Raw genomic sequence first — 27952 nt, 5'->3', positions numbered from 1 at the left:
TCATCAATTATTAGCTCCTTTGGGTGAGTCTGAAATCGTGGTCAATGAAAAAAAAGCTTTTTGAGACGGGGTCTCACTATGTTGCCCAGGCTGGCAGGAAGTGGTGTGATTATAGTTTGCTGCAGCCTCAAACTCCTGGGCTCAGGTGATCCTCCTGCCTTAGCCTCCTGAGTAGCTGGGATGATAGACACATGCCAGTGCCCTCAGATGAGATAGTTTTGATTTCCTAAGTCAGTTATTGTCTTTCTTAGGAGTTTCTGCTTACTCTGGCTTACTGTCAGAGTGGCTGATTCATTGCCATGGATCTCTCCCATGAGTGGCACATAGGAGAAAACCCATTGTGTTTTGTTCTGTTTAGTGATTTATTTAGGGGATTTCATAGAACACTCATTTTTTTGGGCCACACCCTCTCCACTGAGGCTTACTGGACCATCAGATTCAGGGCATATACTAGGCCATTAATAGGTCTGTTATTGGCTATTGAAGGATTTTCCCCCCCCCGGCATGGGGTTTATTAATCCAGAGAATCTAACTGACACCTCATGAGTATATTATAATAAAAAAGCATGTACATTGTCTAACAAAATGACATAGTTGAACCAAGATTACATTAGAAAAAGACAGAATTTGGAACATTTTCTATTTCATTCAGCTCTTAAATCACCATGGAGCCTTAGGACAAAAAGAAAACAGAATTCATAACTTTTGATGGTTTTCCATCTTTTTTTTTCTTCATGTAGAAAATCTGAAAACACCTCAATGACTCTAACTCAATGTCAGCGAAGATTCCCTGGAAAAAAAAAAAAAAAACTTCAAAAAGGCAGATTAATGACTGCCTCCAATGGATCTATCCCCTTCCTCTCTCTAAATCTGTCTTTCTAGCCAATTTCCTTGTTCCACAAATCTAGGTAATTCCGAGCAAGGCTCAAAATATTTCTTAATAATATTAGTGAAAAGTAAAAATGGATCTGCATTGTCCAGAAAAAAGTGACTGCTCTCCCAGCTATCTGTGTATCATTTGGGTCACAATCTGTCAGCAGAGCAGACATCCCCTTTTCTCTGCCAGAATAAAGAGTCTTTAATTGTACCCTAGGCTCTAAATTAAAAGTTAACTTTTAAAAGATAAAATACGATTTTTAGGATTGACTATTTTTTTAGGTGATTAATATACACTTTTCCTAAAGTAGCTCAGCCTTGCTAAGCTTATTAAGACCACAATTTCTAAATCTTTTCTGTGGGATTAAAAAGTAGAGCCACCCTCTACTCTCTGAAAGTCTTTCTGCAGCCACCCCCTCATTGCCTTTTAAAAGTGGGAATTTCTCCTCTTGTTTCATTTGGCAGCCCAATCCTGTTTTCTAATTTCCTGAATTCATTAAAATCTCTTCTTGTTTATTAAATACCTTTCTTCCATTCTTTTCACTTTTATGGGATTATTTCTTTTTGTACTTCAGTGTATGTGTATAAGTAGGATCTTAGGAGGGACGAGTGGCAATAGAACCACCCAAGTGGCTTTCTTGGGTGGTAGACTGGTTTTTAGAGAGCTAAGTATGGAAATATAAAAATTAGGGGACTCTGACAGATAAAGACTGACAAAGGCAATAACTGAGACCGTGGAAGCAAGGTTGTTGAGAAGGAGGTAGCTGATATTCAAGGACTTGGATACTGCCTGGGTAAGGAAGATGATGGAGGTGTGAGGATGACTTCTAGCTTTCTCACGTAAAATTGCTCACAGACAGTGGTACCATTCATTAATGTAGCAATCTAGGAGGAGGAGCAGGTTTAGGGGAAGAAGGTAGATGACATGCTTCCTTTTGGACATTTTGCTTATCACATTATGCTCAGAACAAAGCAAAGTGCCTAGAGCAGATATTTAGTAGGCAATTGTTGGGCCAGTGAATGAAGAGAAGGGCACACATAATGTGGTAGGTCTTTTGCCAAGAGTGAATGGGGACATGGCACAGGAACGGATGGAGACTGATGAAAATGTATGTGATACTGTGAGGTGTGGGAGAGAAAGCAGACATCATAAACATGCCTCTTTTTAGAAAAAAAGCAGGATTTCTGGATAATAGAGGGAAGGAGGTGGGTCTGGTGGATATAACTGTTGGATCCAATGAGTTGTAAATTTCAAAGAATCAGTATGTTATTATGTTCAAGTTATTTGTCCTTCATTTAAAAGTTTAACTTCCTTGTAGTTCCAGTAAACAATCTTCTCTGCTGTTTCTAATCAGTCGTTCACATCTGTTCTCCCCAGCCCCCGGCTCCATCCTGACTCATCCCAGTCCCCTGCTCCAGTCACCTGCTCTGGTCACTTTCCTTTGACCTAGGTCACCCCTGGCCACCTGCTCTGACCCGCCCATAACCGTCCTGCCCACCAAACCAACCACCCTGCCACTCCAGCTCCGACCCCTGCTCTCTTTAAAATAGCCAATTGGGATTAGTCTAGCTTGTGTGGTCTAACCCTACCCAATAGGGGACACAGCAGTAGGGCCAACACCTGTCGGGCATAAGTATGCTTTTTCCTCACTTGCCCAAATGTGTGCCCATCATTGCTTCATCTGTGTGCTGCACCCTTCTATAGAGGGGTGTCTTGCTGAAAGGATTTATCTTGGAGTGCTATTTCTTTTGCGGCATCAAAATTTTACTCATAACTTGAGGTACTCATTTGCCAATTCCTAATGAGAAATAAACAGGATTTCTGGGTAATAGAGGGAAAGAGGCGAATCTGGCGGATATGAGGCACCTATTTGCACATATTTTGGTGTACTATAGCTGCATTCAAGGGCCCATTAGCAGGGCAGAGAAAGTGTATAGAAGCATTTAATGCCGGTTGAATTACTGATGCATGAGAGTAGAGAAAGGGGAAATATTCAAGGAAGTTGAGGGCATTGTCAAGGGGGAACTTGGAGTGATGAATCCAGGCATCCAAGCTGGGGGTGAAGAAAGTGAAGCTGTGGCGTGCCTGTGTGTATGAGAAGTGGGGAGGAAGGAAAACAGGGTAACAGGAAACGACACAGATGAGCATGTGTGGTCCAGTGAAGGCCTGAAAACTCTGGAGGGCAAGAAGGTGTGGCAGAAAGGAATGTAAAGTGAGATGAAGGCAACTCTGCTTGTGCCCTTCCTGTTCCCTTGTTGTGGCTTGAGGGAGATCAAGGTGCAGCCCCTGAAGGCACTTGGAGGAAAGGGCAGAGACTGCAGGAGACCAGAGATGATGTATAAGTAGCCTAGAAGTGAGTCAGCCAGGGTGGAGCCAGTTCTTCAGCTAACATCCATCAGTATCTCAGCAGAACTATCTGAAGCACAGAAAGTTACCTGCAGCAGCAAAAGCCACAAGATCAGGAAAATGAAAGGAACATGAAACAGAAAGGCCCTGAATGGGAAAAATTAAAAGGCATGCTGATTCTCACATTTTCAACCTGTAGCTTTTGTATGGGTAGGGGGATTTTAATGGTCTGTGGATTACAGGGCTTAGGCGATCTAGAATAGAAGCAGAGAAAATAATTTTCTTGTGTTGGAAGGCAGCAATAAATAGTCATTTTATTGATGTTGAAAAAAAACAGAGCTTATTGACAGGATTTAGGTATTATTGAAATGCAGGGATAAGGAAAAAGGTAGTAAAAGCTGACTCTGAGCTGTCTTGTTTGAGCAACTAGGTGGGTGGAATATTATGTGTATAGATGCAATAGTATGTAGGTAATACATAGTACAATAAATACTGTGTGAAAAATAACACTGAAGTGAAAAGAGGAAACTTCTTTAGACACTAGATGATTGCAAAGATCCCTGTGATAGCAAAGATCTTTCTCTGGAGAGATCCCAGAGAAAGCTTAAGATTTTGCTTCAGTGTAGTAGTTAAGAGCACAGACTGTAGAGTCCCACTGCTTGGGTTCAAGTCCTAGTTCCACCATTTACCAGAGATGAAGTTTTACCTTTTTCTCCCTGTTTGTCTAAAATGTGTATAACACTGCTATTTCCACAGTAGAACTGGGGGGCAGGAGGATAGGTGGATAAAATGAGTTAATACGTGCAAAACATCTAGAACAATGCTTGGCCCCTAGTAAGTACTAAATAATTTTTTGCTTTTGTTATTTCAATAGTAAAGTTGATTTTGTAGAAAATGAACATTTAATTGCTATTGGGCAGCTATGGTAGCCCAGTAGCAATTAAATATTACTACATTTAATTAGACTACTACAGATGCCCAATCAAATCCAGTATTTGAAAGACAGTTAAATTGGAGGAAGTTGTAGAAACACAGCTCAACATAGGTCAAAAATAAATTCTGGCTCATTGCTTTATATCTCTAATGTCATCATTCAATCCATCTTGCATCCCACCAATGTATTAGCTTTCTAAAAAAATAACTATAATCATGCCACCAGCTTTGATGTCTTAAATCCATCTGCTGTTTGATCCAGAAAGGCTGAACACAAAAGGCTGGCCTTCAGAAAGCTCTATGATCTGAGTACATCACGACTCTGGGTGTAGTCCAAAATTTCCCTCTGTGAATGCTGGAGTCTGGTGGATTACAGTAATTGCTCCAGTGACATGCCCTGCTGGTGTGCGTGAGGGAAGGGAGAAGGCAAGCTGTCTGCTGCTTTGTGTCTGCCCTTCTTTCTTTCTGCCCACAATGCTGCCTCTCTCATATTTGCTTATATAAATCTAGTCCTTTAAGGTTCAGTGATAAAGTGATGCTTCATGAAGGCCCCCTCCCCAACTCCTCAGTCCTTATGGCAGGATTCTATACCTTTTCACCTTGGTAATCCTGTCCCTGTTTTGACAGTCCTGAGAGCTCTCTCCTCTTTCTCCCTTTCTGGGAAATCAGAATGGCCCTAGGCTCCACAGATTCTAAGGACAAATAACTGTTAAAGACATGAGTGTGTTAAGACATTTCAGTCCAAGCACAACTGTATTGTTAAAAAAAAATGTTTTAAGACCTGCAGGTAAGAGCGTCCAACTGGAAAGGTAATGGGTTTGTTGAGTAGCCGGGATATGTTTGCTACCGGTGGGTAGAGGCGGAGGCATTCCTTGATGCACATTGTGGTGTAAGGTATCTGGCTCAGGTGTTCCCTGGATAGAAGCACAGGAGGAAAGGAAAAGGAGGTGTGGTCACTTAGCCATTGCACTGAAAGCCCAGCTTTTCTCCATTTTTGTAACTGAGAATGGTATTTTTCTTTACCCAAAGGAGGATTTCAGATGTATAAGTATGTCTTAGGAAAAGCTAAATATTAACATGAACCACTTTTCACATGTAACTGTGTGTGGGTTTTTTTTTCTCCTACAGATATAGGGCTCTTGTCCTGAGACATACCTATTCCAGGGCTCCCGCCAATATCATACATCTGTGAAAATTCGGATAGAGTTGTGGGTTGTATTTATATCCAGAGTATTTCTTCTATGAATGAATAAGTATTTCTGATAGCACTGTAGTAGGAATACAGACTATCTTCTTCACTAGGAGCGCTGAAAAAACTCAGGGAACTTAAAAAAATATTCTTAAAAGCATCAATGAGATAACTCAGTTGTGAGGAGACTGTAAAGAGGACTGGAGTTCACAGAACTGGGCAGGTAATGGCTGATGCTTCCGCTGCAAACCAGACGCGGAGCAGTAGGCAAGGAGACACGAGTCAGAATCGAGGGCTCACCACAGGCGGGGACTGTGGTAAAGCGCCCTCAGCGCTGGGCTGGGCCTGCAAAGGAATGCACCTGGAAATAGGTATAGGAAAGGCAAAATAAATGCAAAGAAGTAGAAGAAAAAGTAGTTAAGGGAAGAGTAGCAATCAATGAGCTAGGCAAAAGCGAAAGAGTCAACAAGGTCAGCAACGGTAGACATTGGTTCATTGAAAAGGTGGATAAAATTGGTAATTTTCGGGTAGAATGTTACAGTTAAAAGAAAAAAGACACAGATATCAAAATTGAACAAAAAAGGGCCAGGTGCGGTGGCTCACACCTGTAATCCCAGTACTTTGGGAGGCCGAAGTGGGCGGATCACGAGGTGAAGAGATTGAGACCAGCCTGGCCAACGTAGTGAAACCTCGTCTCTGCTCAAAAGTACAAAAATTAGCTGGGGTAGTGGCACACACCTATAATCCCAACTATTCGGGAGGTTGAGGCAGGAGAATCATGTGAACCTGGGAGGCAGAGGTTGCAGTGAGCCGAGATCATGCCATTGCACTCCAGCCTGGTGACAGAGTGAGACTCCATTTCAAAAATAAATATAAATAAAAAAATAAATAAAAACAAAAAGATAATGAAGTAATAAGTTTTGTTTGTAGTAATGGTGGACTAAGTAATTCAGATCGAATCTCCTGCTATGACAACCAGAAAATTTGGACCACACACACACACACACACACACACACACACAGTGTACTTAAGCAGATCAGAGAGCTAGTAATATAGTAGAGAGATGTTGGCCCAGTAGAGAATGAAGATTGGAGATGCCAGGATTTGATCCTGAGAATGAGAAATGCTATTCTGCTGGGTGCTTGCCAATTGCAGAAGATGAGCTGAGAGGCTCAGAAGTGCTTTGGGTAGCTTCCTGTGACTATGTGAACAAAGATCAGATTGCAATCCCTCTGGGGGAAGGTGCCTGAAGAATCTAGCTACTTTGAGTTGGGAGTTCAAAGTTGGCATCCTAGCTAAAAGAATTAACTGGAGATGCGAAAAGTTACCATATCAATGGCATAGCTTTTAATTGTCCAAATATCTGGATTAAGAGGATTCTGAATTGCATGATTACAGACACCTGGCATAAATAAATACTGTATAAATTCTCTCTGGAAGAAGCTTACAAACCAGCCTAAGCTTACAAGCAGTTTGGTTAAAACCCTGTCTGGTACAAAGTAAAATGCTCCCAGGTAAAAAATGAGGCTGGTTGACATGAAAAACAAACAAGAAAACAAAACGGCCAGGCGCCGTGGCTGATGCCTGTAATCCCAGCACTTTGGGAGGCCGAGGCAGGCGGATCATGAGGTCAGGAGATTGAGACTATCCTGGGTAACACAGCGAAACCTCGTTTCTACTAAAAAAATACAAAAAATTTAGCAGGGTGTGGTGGCACACACCTGTAGCCCCAGCTACTTGGGAGGTTAAGGCAGGAGAATCACTTGAATCCAGGAGGTGGAGGTGGCAGTGAGCCGAGATCGCACCACTGCACTCCAGCCTGGGCGACAGAGCAAGACTCTGTCTCTAAAACAAAAAACAAACGAAAAAACCCCACAACAATCCAGCAGATACAACACACAGTAAAATAATATCCACAGGAGTTTCCAATATTGGAATCATGAGAATTTTAAAATAGTTTTCTTACTCAGTATAAGGAGATAAAAAAAACATGATTGAAAATTTCAGCAGGTAATTGGAAATTGTAAAAACGTATACAATAGGGAGGAAGTTCTAAGATGGATGACTAGAGGCATCTGGTACTCACCTCTTCCATAGACAGGAACCAACATAGGAAATAGATAATTACACTTCAAATGGATCATCTAAGGGAGAACAATGGAATTCAACAGAGAAGTGATGGAAAGCACCAAAAGCAAGGAAGGAGAGGGAAGTGAGGCAGCCTGTTTGGCGGGGATCAACTGGGAGTCTGGAGAAACTCCTTAATATGGGAAAAGAGTAAGTGAGAGACCTCCAGTGATCCACACTCGCACCATGGACTCTTACAATACTAGCTATGGAAGAGCCCACTAACCTTTGCAGGCCCTGAGACTAACGTAGGGCACTGCCTGGAGATTACATGAAGACATTACTCCAGAGAGAGCGCTCACACTGGGTCCCACAAACCCCTGAGTCCTCAGCAGCTGCAGTGTGGCACCATTTGGACAGCCCAGCCCCCATCGGACTGTGTCTTGCCCCAGGGTTCTACAGCCTCTACATCTCCACACCCCTGAAGCCCCAGTGACATTCCTTACCATAGCTGCTAATGCTGCTGCTGCCGGGGCCAAGGTGGGAGCCACTGCCAGTGACCTTATCACCCCCAGCAGATGGGTGGGCACACATTTTCATGCCCCTTGAGGACAAATTCCACTGCCTGTAACTGTAGCTACTGTGGGCTGCTGCAAGGGCCAAGGTGCTAGCAAAGTATGAGCCAGCCCTACCCCCCAAAAGCCTTTTGCTTATGGCTGCTCCAAATGAAAGCAGCCTCTCCCTCTCCAGTAGCAGGGCCATAGCACAGCTGCTGCCATCCTCATCTGAGCACTCTGCTAGCAGCCTGGGGATCACCCTGTCCCTGCCTACCATAGCCAGCACCTGCATACACTACTGGGGGGTCTGAGGGCAGATATGCTCAGCTTGGCTCCATCCTCCCAGTACCTGAGCATGCAGTCTAGGGTGCTACAGACTGCCTTGCCCAGTCTATCACTGGCACCTGAGCACTTCTCCTGGGGTCTGAGGTTGGGCTCACTCAACCTGCTGCTACCATCACAGCTGGCACTTACCCACATGTGCCAACTGTGGGCCTGGGGACTGGCCTGCTCAGCCCTTCACAGCCATCACCAATACCAGTGTGGACTGCTTAGGACCCAGAGGGTTGTCCCACATGCCTGATGCCCAGGGGCTCAAGAACCCAGCCACCCACCTGGCCCACCACTGCCATTTCCAGAACCCCGGGAAGCTACCTGGAAGCCAAAGAATTGGCCTGGCTGGAGCAGCTAACACTGGTGCAAGTATATATCACCCTGGTGCCCAAGAACATGCATGCTCAGCCCACTGCAGCCACTGCTGGGACCCAAAGACTGGCCCATGTAGCATCCCAGCACCCAGCAAAACTTCACCACTAACAACCACATCCTAAGCCACTGAGTAAATCACAGACAACAATGATGCTGCTTACAGTTGAAAAAAATCACAGCGATTACACTACTGCACATGCCCAGAATCAGAGCCAAAGCATCCTACCCAATCAACACTATACATACATTTTCAGGGAAAGTCCTCGCCTATGAAAGCAAATTCAAAATGTTGGAAGAAGCAACTGTTACACCAGATGCACAAATACCAGTGTGAGAACATAGGAAACATTGAAAGCAAGGAAATATGACACCTCCAAAACAACACAATAATTCTTGAGCAACAGGTCCCAATCAAAAACAGACTTACAAAATCCTGGAGAAAGAATTCAAAATATTGATACCAAAGAAGCTGGGTGAGGCTGGGCATGGTGCCTCATGCCTGTAATCCAGCACTTTGGGAGGCAGAGGCAGGCAGATCACCTGAGGTCAGGAGTTTGAGACCAGCTTGGCCAACGTGGTGAAACCCTGTCTCTACTAAAAATAAAAAAATTATCTGGGTGTGGTGGCATGTGCCTGTAATCCCAGCCACTCAAAAGTCTGAGGCAGGAGAATTTCTTGAACTTGGGAGGCAGAGAATGCAATGAGCTGAGATGGTGCCATTGCACTCCAGCATGGGAAAAAAGAGCAAAACTCTTTCTCAGAAAAATAAATAAAAAGGAAGCATGATGAGACAGGTGAGATACAAGAAAATGAGAGGCTGAGGCAGAAAGATTGCTTGAGGCCAACAGTTCAAGGCCAGCTTGGACGACATTGTGAGATCCTATATCTATTAAAAAAAAAAAAATTAGCCAGGCATGGTGGATATGCCTGTAATCCCAGCTACTTGGAAGGCTGAAACAGGATGATTGCTTGAGCCTAGGAGTTTCATGCTTCAGTGTACTATGATCATGCCATTACATGCCAGCCTGGGTAACAAAGTGAGACTGTGTCTCTTAAAAAAAAAAAAAGAAAAGAAAAAAACGAACCAAACAAAAATTCTAGAACTGAAAATTCATTGAATGAAATACAAAATACATTTGAAAGCTTCAATGTCAAGCAGAGAAAAGAATCTCAGACATTGAAATTACCTTTTGAAATAACCCAGGTGGACAATTTTTTAGAAAAAAGAATAAGCAGAGCCTATGTGACATATAATACACCATAAAATGACCAAATATTGGGAGGCCGAGGCGGGTGGATCACGAGGTCAAGAGATCGAGACCATCCTGGTCAACATGGTGAAACCCCGTCTCTACTAAAAATACAAAAATTAGCTGGGCATGGTGGCGCGTGCCTGTAATCCCAGCTACTCAGGAGACTGAGGTAGGAGAATTGCCTGAACCCAGGAGGCGGAGTTTGCAGTGAGCCGAGATCGCGCCATTGCACTCCAGCCTGGGTAACGAGAGCGAAACTCCGTCTCAAAAAAAAAAAAAAAAAAAGGACCAAATATTCAAATTTTTGGTGTCCCAGTGGGTGCAGAGAAAATAAAAGGGTTAGAAAACTCATTTAATAAAATAATAAATGACAGCTTCATAAGTCTAGTGAGAGATTTGCATGTCCACATACTGGAAGCTTAAAAATCGCTAAATAGATACATTCAAAAGGTCTTCTCTACAGCATATTATAATCAAACTGTCAAAAGCCTCAGATGAAGAGAAAATGCTAAAAACAGCAAGAGAACAGTGTCTAGTCACTTATAAGTGAACCTCCTATTGGAGGTAAATCAACAGATTTCTCAACAGAAACCTTACAGGCCAGGAGAGAATACATTCAGAGTGCTGAAAGAAAACAATGGTTAGTCAAGGATACTATTCCAAGCAAAGTTATCCTTAATAAATGAAGGAGAAATAAGCAAAAGCTGAGGGAATTAATCACCACTGGGCTTAAACTATAAGAAATGCTCAAGGGAGTCCTACACCTAGAAGTAAAAGAGTGATAACTGCCATAATGAAAATACTTGAAAATATAAAGACCACTGCTAGAACTAACACACAAACAAGAAAGAGAAAAAGCTCAAATGTTACCACTGCAGAATACAACCTAACCACAATGATAAACAATGAGAGAAAGAAAAGAACAAAGGATATACAAAACAACTAGAAATCAATTAATAAAATGAAGGGCATATGCTGTCAGTAATAACCTTGAATGTATTGAATTAAATTTTCCACTTAAGGCTGGGTGTGGTGGCTCATGCTTATAACCCCAGAACTTTGGGAGGCTAAGGCAGGTGGATCATCTGAGGTCAGGAGTTCAAGACCGACCTGGCCAATGTGGTGAAATCCCGTCTCTAATAAAAGTACAAAAAATCAGGCATAGTGATGGGCGCCTGTAATCCCAGCTACTCAGGAGGCTGAGGCAGGAGAATCGCTTGAACCCAGGAGGCAGAGGTTGCAGTGAGCTGAGATTGCGCCATTGCACTCTAGCCTGGGAAATAAGAGCAAAATTCTGTCTAAAAAAAAAAAATTTCCACGTAAAAGGTATACACTGCTGAATGGATTAAAAAACATGACCCAACTATATGCTGTATACAAGAAGCTCATCTCACCTAAAAAGACACATATAGACTGAAAGTAAAGGATTGGAAAGAGATATTCCATGCAAACAGAAACCAAAAATGAGTAGGAGGATCTATGCTTATATCAGAGGAAAAAGTAAAAACCAGTAAAAAAAAATACACAGAAGGTCATTATATAATGATAAAGGGATCAGTTTGGCAAGAGGCTATAACACTCTGAGCATGTATGCATCCAACATTGGAGGACCCAGATATATAAAGCAAATATTGTTAGATCTAAAGAGATACAATTTAATACAGTAGCAGTTGGAGACTTCAGCGCCTCACTCTCAGCTTCAGACAGGTCGCTTTATAAATTTATTAATTTATATAGAAACATTGGATTTAAATTGCACATTAGACTAAATGGACCTTCCAGACATTTACAGAAAATTTTGTCCAAAGCTACAGAATACATATTTTTCTTAACAGCACATGGAATATTTTTCAGGATAGACTATGTGTTAGGATACAAAACAAGTCTCAACACATTTTAAAGAAGTTGAAATCATACGAAGTATCTTTCAGACCACAAAGGACTAAAATAAGCATTCAGTAATAAGAGGAACTTTGAAAACTGTACAAATACATGGAAATTAAACAACATTCTTCTGAACAACAACTGGGTCAAGAAAGAAATTAAAAAGAAAATAAAAAAATTTCTTGAAACAAAGAAAATTGAAACACAACATACCAAAACCTATGACATACAGCAAAAGCAGTGCTGAGATGGAAATTATAGTAATAAATGCCTACAGCAAAAAAGTAGAAAGATTTCAAATAAGCAATCTAATGAGACACTTCTGGGAACTAGAAAAACTAGAACAAACCAAACTCTAAATTAGTAGAAGGAAAGAAATAATAAAGATCAGAGCAGAACTAAATGAAATAGATGCTAAAAGAACAACGTAAAAATCAACAAAATGAAAGTTGGTTTTTGAAAAGGTAAGTAAAATCAATACACCACTTATTAGATTAACAAAGGGAAAAAGAGAGAAGACCCAAATAAGATCAAAATGAAAAAGAAGACATTCAACTGATACCACAGAAAAACAAAAGGTCATTAGAGACTATTATGAACAACTATACACTAACAAAGTAGCAAACCTAGAGGAAATGGATGAATTCCTGGACACATTCAACCTACCCAGGTTGAATTGGGAAGAAATAGAAAACCTAAACAGACCAATATGAGTAGTGAGATTGACTCAGAAACAAAAAGTCTTCCAACAAAGAAAATTCCGGGACTGGATGGTTGTTTTTAAAAGCATTATTTATACAGTAGTCCCCACTTATCTGTGAGGGATACGTTCCAAAACCCCAGTGGATGCTTGAAACCATGGATAGTACCGAACCTTTTATATACTGTTTTTTCATATACATAAATACTTATGATAAAGTCTAATTTATAAATTAGGCACAGTAAGAGATTAATAACAATAACTAATAATTAAATAGAACAATTTATAACAGTACACCAGCATAGATGCTGTTTGTGCTTTGAGGCCATTATTAAGTAAAATAAGAGCTACTTGAACACAAGCACTGTGATACCATGACAACTGATTTGATAACCGAGATGGCTATGAAATGACCAACTGGCAGGTAGCATATACATTGTGGATACACTGAATAAAGAAATGCTTCACATCCTGGTTGGGACAGAATGAGATGGCAGGAGATTTCATCATGCTACTCAGAATGGCATCAATTTAAAACTTATAAATTGTTTATTTATGGCATTTTTCATTTAATATTTTTGAACCCCAGTTGACCGTGGGTACTGAAATCATGGAAAGTGAAACCACAGATAAGAGGGAGCTATTGTAATAGCAAAACCAAAACAAAACCTGAGACTAGCCTAGATGTGTATCAACACTAGAATGGATATATAATTCATGATTTATACATAATGGAATTCCACAGAGCAAAGAAAATGACCAAAAAGCAGCTCCTCTAAAAAATGAGTGAATCCTGTGCAAAAGAAATCAAACAAAAATATATGATTTTTATTCATATGTATTTCAAACAGAAGATAAACTAAACTCTAGTATTTAAAGTTGCATGCGTAGGCAACAAAAATATAAACGAAAACAAAGAATGAATGTTATTAAGGTCAGGAAAACATTTACATCTTGGAGAACGAGAGGGGGTTTGGTGATGGGGAAGCAGGGACAAGGTTTTTAGCAGTGCTGTTAATGTGCAATTTTTCTTTTAAACAAGGGTCGGAAGTATGTGGGTGTTTGTTAGACAACATTTTAAGCTGTACAATTGTTCCTTGTACTTTTCTAATGTGTCCTATGTTTCACAATTTTAAAAGTTTTAGAAACACGATCAGTTTGGTTTTATTAACACCATGAAACCCAAAAGCTCGTTAATCATAATTGCGGGGGTGGAGGGAGCAGTGTTTAAAGTTCAGAGATGGTGATAAAAAACAAAAGGGGTGTGAATTCTCTTTCACGTCAAGTGATTGAACATCTTACTTGGGCAATCTATGGTGGTAAAAGCTGGAGTCCTGAGAAGTCCATTTACATTCTTGGAGAAAGAGAGGGGTTTGTTGTATTCCTGCCTTCCATAACTAGGCAGACTATTCCTTCTGCAACTGTACCATTGCCTGAAGTGAGAAAAGTAATAAAATGGGGCAGACTGAATAATGCCTGATTAACACAACGTTTTTCTATATAAAAATTAGTGATAATCTTTAAAACAACATAGGATTCTAGTCTACATCCTTACCCTTCCAAATGCATACAGACTATCTCAATGCACTATAACTCATTGATACCAGAAGAGGGAAATAATCAAATGTATAAGGAGAAAATTCAGGGTGAAATAGGAATACAAATCTTACCAGGTAATAGGAGACCCATCCCCTAGGGGTTCCCTGATTTCATCTTGGCATTTCTGCTGGTGCTCAGGGTGGCTTGCCAAGCAGTAAAGAATCCAGGAGATAGCACTGGATGTGGTGTCATGTCCTGCAACCATGAACGTTTTCACTTCAGCCTGGAGATCTGCTTCAGAGAAGTCTTTGCTGTTTTCGCTCTAAAAAATACAGTTATGATCTTTATCCAAAGTTGGCTATGGATTATTATTTTTTTCAATTGTAGCAATGATAATAGAGAAAAAGATTAATGTTTTAAAATCAAAATTAATATGCCTAATTTGGCATATATTTTTCTACTTTACTTTTTTCAAGCCTTAATAGAACACCAGGCATTGTAAAAAAAAAAAATCTATGACTCAACAGAATTCAACTGGCAGAATAAATCAAGAGTCCTATGGATGTTCATATTTTTAAATTTATTAATTCTACTTAAAGGAATAAATGCTAAGAAAATGTTTAAAAATTGCACAAGAGATTTATGTACAAGAATGTTTAATACCATAGTCAAAAGAAGGAAAGACTGTAAGTGGCCAACAATAGGGAAAAGTAAAATAAATTACGGACCACTCATAAAATGGTACATTATTTTAGTGGTAGGTAGTCAAAAAAACAAAACAAAACAAAAAAACAAAAAAAGGGACATTATATAGTAACTAAAATTATATTTTTGAAAAACTTCTTTTTTTTTTGCATTTTAACATTTAATTAATGCTGACCCCTGACAGTATTGGCTTTTTAATTGGTCCTTTTTTTTAAAAAAAATTATACTTTAAGATCTGGGGTACATGAGCAGAACTTGCAGGTTTGTTACATACTTGTACATGTGCCATGGTGGTTTGCTGCATTTATCACCCTGCATCTATATTAGGTATTTCTGCAAGTACTGTCCCTCCCTTACCCCCTATCTCCCGACAGGCCCTGGTGTGTGATGTTCCCCTCCCCGTGTCCATGTGTTCTCATTGTTCAACTTCCATTTATGAGTGAGAACATGCAGTGTTTGGTTTTCTGTTCTTGTGTTAGTTTGCTGAGAATGGTTTCCAGCTTCCTCCATGTTCCTGCAAATGACATAAACTCATCCTTTTTTTATGGCTGCATAGTATTCCATGATGTATATGTGCCACATTTTCTTTATCCAGTCCATCATTGATGGACATTTGGGTTGGTTCCAAGTCTTTGCTATTGTAAACAGTGCCACAGTAAACATATATGTGCACAGTAAACATATCTTTATAATAGAATGAGTTATAATCCTTTGGGTATATACCCAGTAATGGGATTACTGGGTCAAATGGTATTTCTAGTTCTAGATCCTTGCAAATTTGCCACACTGTCTTCCACAATGGTTGAACTAATTTGCACTCCCAACAACAGTGTAAAAGCGTTCTTATTTATCCACATCCTCTCCAGAATCTTTCTCCTGACTTTTTAATGATTGCCATTGTAACTGGTGTGAGATCATATCTCATTGTGGTTTTGATTTGCATTTCTCTAATGACCAGTGACGATGAGCTTTTCTTCATATGTGTGTTGGCTGCATAAATGTCTTCTTTTGAGAAGTCTGCTCATATCCTTTGCCCACTTGATGGGGTTGTTTGTTTTTTTTCTTGTAAATTTGTTTAAGTTCTTTGTAGATTCTGGATATTAGCCCTTTGTCAGATGGATAGATTGCAAAATTTCTCTTCCATTCTGTAGGTTGCCTGTTCACTCTGATGATAGTTTATTTTGCTGTACAGAAGCTCTTTAATTAGACCCCTTGTCTATTTTGGCTTCTGTTGCCATTGCTTTTGGTGTTTTAGTCATGAAGTCCTTGCCCATGCCTATGTCCTGAATGGTATTGCCCAGGTTGTCTTCTAGGGTTTTTTGGTTTTAGGTCTTACATTTAAATCTTTAACCCATATTGAGTTAATTTTTGTATAAGGTGTAAGGAAGGGATCTAGTTTCAGTTTTCTGCATATGGCTAGGCAGTTTTCCCAGCACCATTTATTAAATAGGGAATCCTTTCTCCTTTGCTTGTTTTTGTCAGGTTTGTCAAAGATCAGATGGTTGTAGATGTGTGGCATTATTTCTGAGGTCTCTGTTCTGTTCCATTGGTCTATAACTCTGTTTTGGTACTAGTACCATGCTGTTTTGATTACTGTAAACTTGTAGTATAGGTTGACGTCAGGTAGCATGATGCTTCCAGCTTTGTTCTTTTGCTTAGGATTGTTTTGGCTATGTGGGCTCCTTTTTGGTTCCATATGAAATTTAAGTTTTTTTTTTTTAATTCTGTGAGGAAAGTCAATGGTAGCTTGATGGGGATAGCATTGAATCTATAAATTCAGTGGAAATATGACCATTTTCACAACATTGATTCTTCCTAACCATGATCATGGAATGTTTTTCCATTTGCTTCTTTCCTCTTTTATTTCCTTGAGCAGTGGTTTGCAGTTCTCCTTGAAAAGGTCCTTCACATCCTTGTTAGTTGTATTCCTAGGTATTTTATTCCTTTGTAGCTTGAATAACTTCTTAATAATAGGGGGAGGCTCATGATTTAATGTTAGGTGAAAAGAGCAGTATTAGAAATGTATTACATATGTATATGTGAGACAATACTAATTGAAGATATACAGGTTGAATAGACAAAACATTGAAGGAAAATAGGAGTATTACCAAATGAGATATTGCAGGCATTTTTAATTTCCTTTACTGTCTATTTAATTTTGTTTAACAATTAATGTGTACTATTTTCCACTAATAACAGGCAAGCCAAGAGTCAAATCATGAATGAACTCCCATTCACAGCTGCCACAAAAGAATAGAATATCTAGAAATATATCTAACAGGGAAAGTGAAGGACCTCTTCAAGAGAACTACAAACCACTGCTCAAAGAAATCTGAGATGACTCAAACAAGTGGGAAAACGTTCCATGCTGATGGATAGGAAGAATCAATATTATGAAAATGGCCGTATTACCTAAAGCATTTTATAGATTAAATGCTATTCCCATTAAATTACTATTGACTTTCTTCATATAATTAGAACAACTTTAAAAAATCATACAGGGCCAGATGCAGTGGCTCATGCCTGTAATCCCAGCAATTTGGAAGGCTGAGGTGGGAGAATCACCTGAGATCAGGAGTATAAGACCAGCCTGGCCAACATGGTGAAACCCTGTGTCTCTACTATAAATATAAAAATTAGCCAAGTGTGGTGGCTAGTGCCTCTAATCCCAGCTACTTGGGAGGCCGAGACACAAGAATTGGTTGAACTCAGGAGGCAGAGTTTGCACTGAGCTCCTGGCTCAGCTTTGCAAGCCACAGTACTCCAACCTGGGCTACAGAACAAGACTCAGTCTCAAAAAAGAAAAAAAAATTCATATGGAACACAGAAAGAACCTGAATAGCAGAGACAATCCTAAGCCAGACAAACAAACAAAAACAACCAGCCAACCAAAACCAGAGGCATCATGCAACCCAACTTCAAATTATACTACAAGACTACAGTAACTAAAAAAGCATGGTACTAGTACAAGAACAGACACAGAGACCAATGGAACAGAATAGGGAACCCAGAAATAAGACTGCACACCTACAATCATCTGATCTTCAGCCAAGTCAACAATAACAAGCAATGGAAAAAGGACTCTCTATTTAATAAATGATGCTGAGAGAACTGACTTGCCATATGCAGAAAATGGAAACTTCCTTACATTATGTGAAAAAATCAACTTAAGATGGATTAGATTTAAATGTAAAACCCAAAACTATAAAAACTCCAGACAAAAATCTAGGCAATACCTTTCAGGACATAGGCATAGGCAAAGATTTCATGATGAGGAAGCCAAAAGCAATTGCAAGGAAAGCAAAAATTGATGAATGGGATCTAATTAAACTAAAGAGATTCCCTGCACAGCAAAATAAACTATCATTAGAGTGAATACACAACCTACAGAATAGTGAAAATGTTTGCAATCCATCCATCTGACAAGGTCTAATATTCAGCATCTACATGGAACTTAAAGTTATACGAAAAAAAAAAAAACCATTAAAAAGTGGGCAAAGGACATGAATAGATATTTCTCAAAGGAAGACATTCATGTGGCCAGCAAACATATGAAAAACTCAACATTACTAACCATTAGAGAAATGCAAGTCAATATCACAATATGATACCATCTCATGCCAGTCAGAATGGCTGTTAAAATTCAAAAAACAACGGATGCTGGGGAAATTGTGGAGAAGAAGGAATGCTTTTACACTGCTGGTGGGAGCATACATTAGTTCAACTATTGTGGAAGACAGTCTAGTGATTCCTCAAAGACCTAGAGGCAGGAATACCATTTGACCCAATGCTCCCATTACTGGGAATATTCCCAAAGGAATACAAATCATTCTATTATAAAGATACATTCACACATATGTTCACTGCAGCACTATTCACAACAGCAAAGACATGGAATCAACCCAAATGCCCATCAATAATAGACTGGATAAAGAAAATGTGGTACATATACACTATGGAATATCACGCAGACATAAAAAGGAACAAGATTATGTCCTTTGCAGGGACATGGATGGAGTTAGAAACCATTATCCTCAGCAAACTAACACAGGGACAGAAAACCAAATGCCACATGTTCTGACTTATAAGTAGGAGCTGAATGATGAGAACACACGGACACATGGTGCAGGAACAACACACCTGGGGCCTGTTGGAGGGTAGGGGCTGTGAGGAGGGAGAGCATCAAGAACAGCTGATGAGGCCAGGCAAGGTGGTTCATGCCTGTCATCCCAGCAGTTTGGGAGGCTGGGGCAGGTGGATCATCTCTGAGGTCAGGAGCTTGAGGCCAGCCTGGCCAGCATGGCGAAACCCCATCTCTACTAAAAATACAAAAATTAGTCAAGCATGGTGGTGACCCATGCCTGTAGTCCCTGCTACTTGGGAGGCTGAGGCAGGAGAATTGCTTGAACCCAGGAGGGGGAGGTTGCAGTGAGCCGAGATTGCGCCACTGCACTCCAGTCTGGGTGACAGAGTAAGACTCAGTAAAAAAAACCAAGTAGAAAAAAAAAAAAAATAATAATAATAATAATAGCTAATGAATGCTGGGCTTAATATCTAGATAATGGGATGATCTGTGCAGCAAACCACAATGGCACATCTACCTATGCAACAAAGCTGCACATCCTGTACATGTACCCCTGAACTTAAGAGTTGGAAATCAAAAAGAAATAAAGATATGAACTAAAAATAAAAAACAATGTGTACTCTTTTTCTAATCAGAAAATGTTGTTTAATTTTATTACTATTATTTTTAGAGGGGATGTCTTGCTCTGTCACACAGACTGGAGTGCAGTGGCGTGATCAGCTTTGAATTCCTGTTCACATGATCCTTTCACCTCAGCCTCCCGCGTAGCTAGAGCTACAGGCACTGCCACCACATATGGATAATTTTTAATTTTTTTTATAGAGATGGGAGGTCTTGCTGTGTTGTCCAGGCTTGTCTCAAACTCCTGGCCTCAAGTGATCCTCCTGCCTCTGTCTCTTGAGTTGCTGGATTACAAGTATGAGCCACCATGCTCAGCAGAAAATTAAATGGCTTTTTTTTTTTTTTTTAACAAGTCATTAGTTCTGGAGATTTTATTTCATTTCCAACTCCACCTCATTTTGCAGTGTCTTGTTCTTAGTAGTCTTGGTTTAGGAAGACTCATGTTTCACATGATAAAAGTAGTCAACACAATGAAAGTTGAGTTCACGGAGTATTTATTTTTGCTCCCTCAAATAATTCAGTACAATTAAATTCAGCAAATATTTATTGAACACTTGGAGATGACGACGGAAATTATGTTCACATGGTGCTGTCTGGTACAATGGAAATAGCTTGGGATTTGGACTGAGGCAGAACTGTCTTAAATCCTGGCTTTGCTAGTTTTAGGTATGTTACAGTGAGCAGTTGACTTCACTTTTTGGGCCACAGTTTCTCTTCTTTAAATAAAGATATTTATAAACACCTCACAGGTTGTTATGGTAAGGGTTGAAGGTGCTTGGTACATAAACAAAAATCATGAATAAATAGGTATTAAAATATATAATAAATACAAAATAAAATAAAAATATTGTTTTTCTTACTACATGCCAGGATCTTTACACATGTAATCTAATTTTATCCTTACAGGATTGCTAGCCTGGTGTGTGACAAGAGTTGTCATATACTGAGTGACTGTCAATTCCCAAGTCCTTCACTTTTCTCATTAACATCCCATGGACACCTCATGAGCCAGTCACCAAGCACTGCACTGGTCACTAGGGAAATGGGGACAAAATATGATCCTAGTCTTTGATGATGGAGTTTTGCAAACTCTAATTGCAAATGAATCACCTAGGGATGTGTTGAAATGAAGATTCTAACCCACTAGGTCTGAGATGGAGCCTGAGACTCTGCATTTCTAACCAGCTCCCAGGTTTTACCAATGCTGCTGGTCTATAGACCACACGTTGAGGAAGAAGGTTTCAGTCGCTTGTGGCCTTGGGAAAAGACATACAGGTTCCCACATAATTAAAATGTGACATTGGAGAAATGAGAGAAAGCCCTGGGAGGACAAGGAGGCAAATCTTTACAAGGGAAGTTCAATATACATCAATTATCAAATAAGTACGTTTTTCTAATTTATTTATTTGTTATTTTAATTGCACTTATTTATTTATTTTTTGAGACGGGGTCTTGCTCTACCACCTCCCGGGTTCAAGCAATTCTCCTACCTCAGCTTCCCGAGTAGCTAGGACTCTAGGCATGCACCACCAGGCCCAGATAAGTTTTTATTTTCTGTAGAGACCAGGTTTCACTATGTTGGCCACGCTGGTCTCAAACTCCTGACCTCAAGTGATCTGCCCAACTTGGCCTCCCAAAGTGCTGGATTATAGGTGTGAGTCATTGCACCTGGCCTATTTCTTTATTATTTAATTATTGAGTTGAATGTGTTCAGAAGTTTGGAAGACTTACTGTGGCACTCAAAATAATGTCCAGAAAATCCTGGTATCTCTTCTGAATAGTATCTTGTTTTAGCTCATCCTTAAGAGACTCTTTCCGGTCCTGGATTACTTTCTCTAGGTGGAAAAATTATCTTTTTTATTATCACAGTTACTGAAAAGTCAATCAAAGCCAAATGTAGTTCTGAGAAGCTGGTGCTCTATAAGTAACCCCTGCCCCGCCCCCCCACCTTTCTGAGTTGGTAAGGGACAGCACCACCAGCTGTCTTTCTTTAAAATCATCCCATCCCTGACCTACAGGTACTTCACCTTTTGAACCACAATTTTGCTTCCTTCAAATAAGGATGTTCAAATGTACTACGCAGGGTTTTGTCAAGGTTGGAGGTGATTGACATAAATGCTTAGAGGTGCTTGGTACATAAAATGAATTCAAATGTTGTAAAATTTGTTCGTGATGTAGGGTACTGTTACCAATACCTAAGCTTAATTTCTACAACCTAGGATTTGGTTTGAAGGAAAAGAAGATGAGATGTCATATCTCATGGTGGAGACCGGTGGTCAAATTCAGTGGTGGAGGAAGACTGAAAGTATTCCCCTTAAGAACTGGAACAAGACGAGGAAGCCTACTCTCACCACTCCTATTCGACATAGCACTGGAAATGCTAGCCAGAGCAATCAGGCAAGAGAAAGAAATAAAAGGCATCCAGATAGGAAGATAAGAAATCAAACTGTCTCTCTTTCTAGATGGTAAAATTCTATGTCTGGAAAACCATGAAGACTGCCAAAAGGCTCCTGAAACTGATAAATGGCTAGTGGAAATAGAAATCCTCTCCATAGCACACATTGTTGGTTCTCTGCAGTGCATTGCAGCTTTCCAATGTTTCCTTTTTGTGCCTTTCCTACTGGAAACTAGGCTCTAAGCTACTTCTGTGAACAGGAAAGTTCTGCTGTTAGCAGTTAGGAGTAAAATGTCTTCCGCAGCCAAATTTTATTCTCAATATTGTCCCATCAGCAGGAAAACAGCCACTCAGTTCCTACCATTCTTTTAAGACACCTTGTTTGTTTCCTATTAAAATGGTACTTAGGGAGGGACGCGGTGGCTCACGCCTGTAATCCCAGCACTTCGGGAGGCTGAGGCAGGCGGATCATGAAGTCAGGAGATACAGACCATCCTGGCCAACATGGTAAAACCTCATCTGTACTAAAAATACAAAAATTAGCTGGGTGTGGTGGTGGCACATGCCTGTAATCCCAGCTACTCAGGAGGCTGAGGCAGGAGAGTCACTTGAATCTGGTAGGTGGAAATTGCAGTGAGCCGAGATCGCACCACTGCACTCCAGCCTGGTGACAGAGCAAGACTCCACCTCAAAATAAATAAATAAACAAATAAATAAATAAAATGGTACTTAGTAAGGGAATTTTAAGTTTGGAAGTTAACTCCAACCATTTTTCTAAGGATAAATGATTTAGTATGGGCCGCAATAGCAGGCAATTTGGCACATTGCCCCCATTAAAGGAGCCTTGTGCAAAAATGACACAGTCCCTCCAAAGATCCATTTTTTGGGGGAGCCAGGTAGATCACACAGGTTTAGGAAGTCAAAAGGGGAAATACACAAGGTAGATAAGCAAGATTGTGTGGGTAAAGCATCACTTAGTTCAAACAGTTTCATGGCTTGGAGGACTTCAATGATGGGTGGCACATTTAACAGGGTGCTGGGATCCAAGAACCAGGGACAGAAAACAGCCAGAAGGATGCTTCCCTGTCTTCTCTTCCACCCTGGATCATATGGAAAAAACGGAGACCAAAATAATTCTCACTCCTTTTTCTAGATGAGTAACAGATTATCTTCAGCTGGCGCCTTCTGGAGCGCACTCTGAAACACTGGAACTTCTTCAGCCTCAGCACTTCAACAAGAAGGCATTTTTACTAAAGCTTTGCAAACATTCCAAGATCAACCCAGATGTTTTAACAATCATATCAGGCAGGTCCAAGAAGAGTTTCCCCAAATTAGAGCGGTAACCTCCAGGGAAACCATCTGAGGATCCCCCTTATTTGAGGCCCCTTCAAGTTCCCTTCTCATTGCAGGACCTTGGGCAATAGGCCAATTTTCTAAAGACCCCGATAGGTATATAGAAGTTTTCCAAAATTTAACTCAGGAATTTCACCTCACATGGGGGGATGTTATGTTGCTCCTAAACCAGACTCTTACAGCAGCTAAAAAGCAGGCAGCTCTGCAAGCAGCAGACAATTTCGGAGATGAGCAATATGTCTCCTATAATCCAGCAAAAGGGAAGAAAGCAGATACAGAAAGTGAAGAAATAGCAAAAACACCATTCCCAATTGAGAGGGAAGCAATTCTGATAAACAACCCTAATTGGAACTGAATAACTCAGAAGATAAATGAAAAAAAAAAAAGCACTTTTTAATATGCATTTTAGAAGGCTTACAGAAGACCAGGACCAAACCTTTCAATTACTCTAAACTGTCTGTAATAGACCAAAAGCCAGGTAAGAATCCTGTAGCCTTCATGGAACAGCTGAGAGAGGCACTGATAGAACACGCCTCCTTATTTCCTAATTCAGTTGAGAGACAGATCATCCTGAAGGACAAGTTTATTACACAGGTAGCTCCCGCTGTTAGGAGGAAAGTACAGAAGCAAGCTGTAGGACCAGATAGCACCTTAGAGAACCTCCTGGAGGTGGCCACTTCGGTCTTTTATAATAGGGACTAAGAGGAGGCCCTAAATAGAAAGAGAGAATGCTCAGGAGAAGGACAGAGGCTCTAGCAGCAGCTTTGGAGGCTTGCAAAGTCCAGGATCCCTGAGGTGCATCTGCTGGTTGCCATCGGTGTGGCAGGCCAAGGCATTTTAAGAAGGAATGCCCAGGCAGCAAGAGGAAGCCATCTCAACCCTGTCCAGCCTGTGGCAGAGATCACTGGAGATGGAACTGCCCCCAGAGATGGAGGTCACTGGGCTCAGGACCAGTCTCACAGACGGTCCAGCAGGACTGATGGGTCCTGGGGCTCAAACGTCGGCTCCAGTGGCTCAAACGGCCATTATAGCACAGGAGCCATGGGTGATTCTGGAAATAAAAGGAAAAAAAGGCAAACCTCCTTCTAAACACTAGAGCCAGTCTCTCTCCTTTCTTCCCTCTAATCTAGGCACCCCCTCCTTCCCACAGCACTACCAGAAGGGGCATCTCAGGAAAAGCTCGAATCCAATATTTTTCTCAACCTTAGTTGCAATTAGAAGAACCTATCGTTTACACATGCTTCCAAGCCATTGTTATAATAGCTCTACTGTCAAAAGAAGCCTCCATGGTAGTGCAGAGAAGGCAAAAGAAAAAGAAAATAGGGCCGGGCACGGTGGCTCAAGCCTGTAATCCCAGCACTGTGGGAGGCCGAGGCGGGCGGATCACGATCACGAGGGCAAGATATCAAGACCATCCTGGCCAAACATGGTGAAACCCCGTCTCTACTAAAACAAAACAACAATTAGCTGGGCATGGTGTCTGCGCCTGTAGTCCCAGCTGCCCAGGAGGCTGAGGCAGGAGAATTGCTTGAACCCGGGAGGCGGAGGTTGCAGTGAGCCGAGATCGCGCCACTGCACTCCAGCCTGGCGCCTGGCAACAGAGCAAGACTCTGTCTCAAAAAAAAAAAAAAAAAGACTGAAAGAAAAAGAAAATAAAGAGAAAAAAGCCTTCAAGTTAACCCTAGGATATAATTTAACTGTTTACACGCCACATGATGTTGCAGAATTACCGTCCTCTAGGGGGAGCTCTTAGCTAACAAATAGCCAGTAAAGCAAGCGGTACATAAGGCAGAGTAAGCAGCAGTGGTTCTAAATAATCTCTCTCCCCAGGCACAAGCGCTCAGTTAACTGAGCTAATAGCTCTTACAAGAGCACTTGAATTAAGCAAGTCAAAGGTAGTTAACATTTATACCTACTCCAAGTATGCTTTCTTAGCTCTTCATGCTCATGCTGCTATTTAAAAGGAAAACCACCAATGGATCTCCTATAAAATATCACCAGGAAATTAGCAGGTTATTATCCTCAGTTTTTCTCCTGTGAGAAATGGGAGGAATACTTTATAGGGGACATGAAAAGGGACCAAATAAGGTACCTGAAGAAAAGAGGTTAGCTGATCAGGCAGTGGTCAAAGGCAAGGAAGCCTCAGGGAATCGACATGCCTCAAGCCCCTTCTAATTTAGGAAGGCTTCATAAGAGAAATTAAACTCCAGTATTCACCTGCAGAAATAAAATAGGCCACTTCTATAGGGCATACTTTTTAGCTCTCAGGACGATTACAGCCAGGATGGCAAACTCTATTTGCCAGCCTGCAGCCAATGGAAAGTCCTTAAAATCCTTTACCAAGCTTATCAATGTGCTAAGAGACTGTTTCAGGCAGGAAACCTCTAAATTGGTTAAGCACGTAAATTCTCTAGCTCACTTCCAATAGAACTTAACACAACTAGCAGGAACCCAACCCCAGGAAATAGAAGCACCTTTATTTAACCCAGGAAATCTGGTGTTAGTGAAAACTCTCATCTCTGTCTCCTTCCCTAAGTCAAGCTGGAAAAGGCCCTGCACTGTTCTTCTTTCAATTCCCTCAGCAGTAAAAGTTACAGAAATCAACTCCTGGATACATCACACTTAAGTTGAAGCCTGAAGAGCTGGGGGAGCAAACCCTGACAGCCCAGAGGAACGTCATGAATATCAATGTGAAGAAATAGAGGATCTTAAGCTGAAAATCACAAAAGATAAGAAACTTAGTAAGGGCTACTCATCTTAGTTGGTCTCCTACCTCACCAGATACTTTTTATTATTTTTAACTTTTCTTCTCAAAGTTCACTGTCAAATATTAAAACTTCCTTTTAACGCATATTTTCAGGGAGATTTTAATTATTCATAGGATCACATTTGTAACTTTGTAAATCCCCAAAAGGAAATGTTATGTCTTGGCAAGTAAAGTTTTTTTTTTTTTTTTTTTTTTTTTTCAGAGTCTCACTCTGTTGCCCAAGCTGGAGTGTGCAGTGGTGCAATCTTGGCTCACTGCAACCTCTGCCTCCCAGGTTCAAGTAATTCTCTGCCTCAGCCTTCTAAGTAGCTGGGATTACAGGTGCCTGCCACCACACCTGGCTAATTTTTTGCATTTTTAGTAGAGAGGGAATTTCACCATCTTGGCCAGGCTGGTCTTGAACTCCTGACCTTGTGATCCTGGCAAGTAAAGTTTTAAAAGGAAATCACTTACTATGCCACTCTTGTGGGAATTGTAATAGTCATGTTACTATTTGCAAAAGAACTATACATTATGGCACCCACAATGTAGAATTCTGGTTGTAAAACTCTAATTGATGTAATATTTTGCCTAATTATCATCCTTATAACAGGATTAATAATTGCAGGAAAGATTTAGTCAAGATTGTTTTGCTTATAGCAGGAGTAATAGTTATGGATAAAAAGCAAGCATGAAAATTTTACTATCATTAAGTTTAATAGGGCTTTTTATTAAAGGTTGGTAATATAATGCACTCTAAGCTATACAGAGAAGGTTATAAAGAAAAAGATTTTATATAAGAAAGGTTTTTGTGTGGTAAATGCTTGTCCTAAAAAAATGACTGGTTGTTTAAAGGAAGAATGTTTAGGACAAGTCAGAAAGTTTAAGTATGTTGTAAGAGGGTCTGTGAAAGTCACGAAAAATTTAACAATTAAAGGAAAGGAATTGTCAAGATTAACGTTAAAGTTGTTTTAGCCATTAAAGGAAAGGAATTGTCAAGATCAACGCTAAAGTTATTTTAGCCACCCAATATCACATTCCTCCCAATCATATTGCAAATTATAAAAATGGCTCAAGCCTGAAGTTATTCTCTAATGGCAAGTCTGGGGGGAAATGTATACTTTTCTCAAGAAAAATGTTACTTTTATGTTAGTGTTTCTGGTAATGTACAGCGACACCTAGTGGAGGCAAACCAACATTGCAATCCATTGGTGTAACTAACAGGTGCCAAACTCATTTATCGTCTATGGGATAGATCCCCACTAACAGTGATACTCTTAATACTCATATTCTAACCATATATTTTAAAGCTTCTTGTAAAATTTATCTCTTTTCACCTATAAGCAATCAAACTCCAAACAGTGCTGCAAGCAGAGCCACACATGAACATGCCATTGTTCCAAGAACCCTTAGATCAACCTCAGGAGGTGGCCCAACTGCTGTTCTCCCCCATGATGCCCCTTTTCAGTAGGAGGTAGCCAGAAAGAATTGTCATCCAACACCCCTGAACAGCAGTTATGTTTGCTTCTTTTGAGGGGAGGAATAATACAGGAGTTATTAAAAATATTTTAGGTAGATAGAGAGGGTAAAACGAGTTCTTGGTAAGGTCTTTTCTTCAAATAAAAGCAACCCCCAAACCATTTCTTTTCTAACAGAAAGGTGGCTTTAAGAGCCAGGCCAGCAAGCTTTAATATGCAAATGCCAGCGATTAGAAACTAGGTCCACCCAACATGGCCAACATGGTGATAACTGCCCTCTTCTCCTTGTCACCAGGTGTACCAAGTGTTATGGCCACCTCCAGATAACACCATGTGTTCAGAACATCATGGTGCTCTGCATTTACATATTAAAAGGCTAAGGTGGGAGGGCCACATTTTTCATAGGCTAGGTGAATGACACACCTGGCCAAACTAATCCCCTAGGCCCTATGCAAATCAGACACCACCTCCTCCAGCCTCCCATATAACTGACTTTCCCACCACACAGGCGGTTTC

General features: G+C 40.5%; 1 protein-coding gene across 1 annotated transcript in view; it reads right to left on the bottom strand.

The window, feature by feature from the left end:
- LOC116529531 (cytochrome P450 4Z1) overlaps nucleotides 1-27952 on the bottom strand; it is a 53804-nt gene that overhangs the window by 5441 nt on the left and 20411 nt on the right. Inside the window, 4 exon segments of the mRNA XM_032247495.1 lie at nucleotides 4938-4949; nucleotides 4952-5070; nucleotides 14186-14376; nucleotides 21196-21299. Coding sequence (XP_032103386.1) covers nucleotides 4938-4949; nucleotides 4952-5070; nucleotides 14186-14376; nucleotides 21196-21299 — 426 coding nt within the window.

Source organism: Sapajus apella, unplaced genomic scaffold, assembly GCF_009761245.1.
Source record: "Sapajus apella isolate SASKATOON/1434 unplaced genomic scaffold, GSC_monkey_1.0 scaffold62, whole genome shotgun sequence".
Classification (NCBI taxonomy): Eukaryota; Metazoa; Chordata; class Mammalia; order Primates; family Cebidae; genus Sapajus; species Sapajus apella.
The sequence above is the reverse complement of the archived record's forward strand: the minus strand, read 5'-3'. Positions and strand labels throughout refer to the sequence as shown.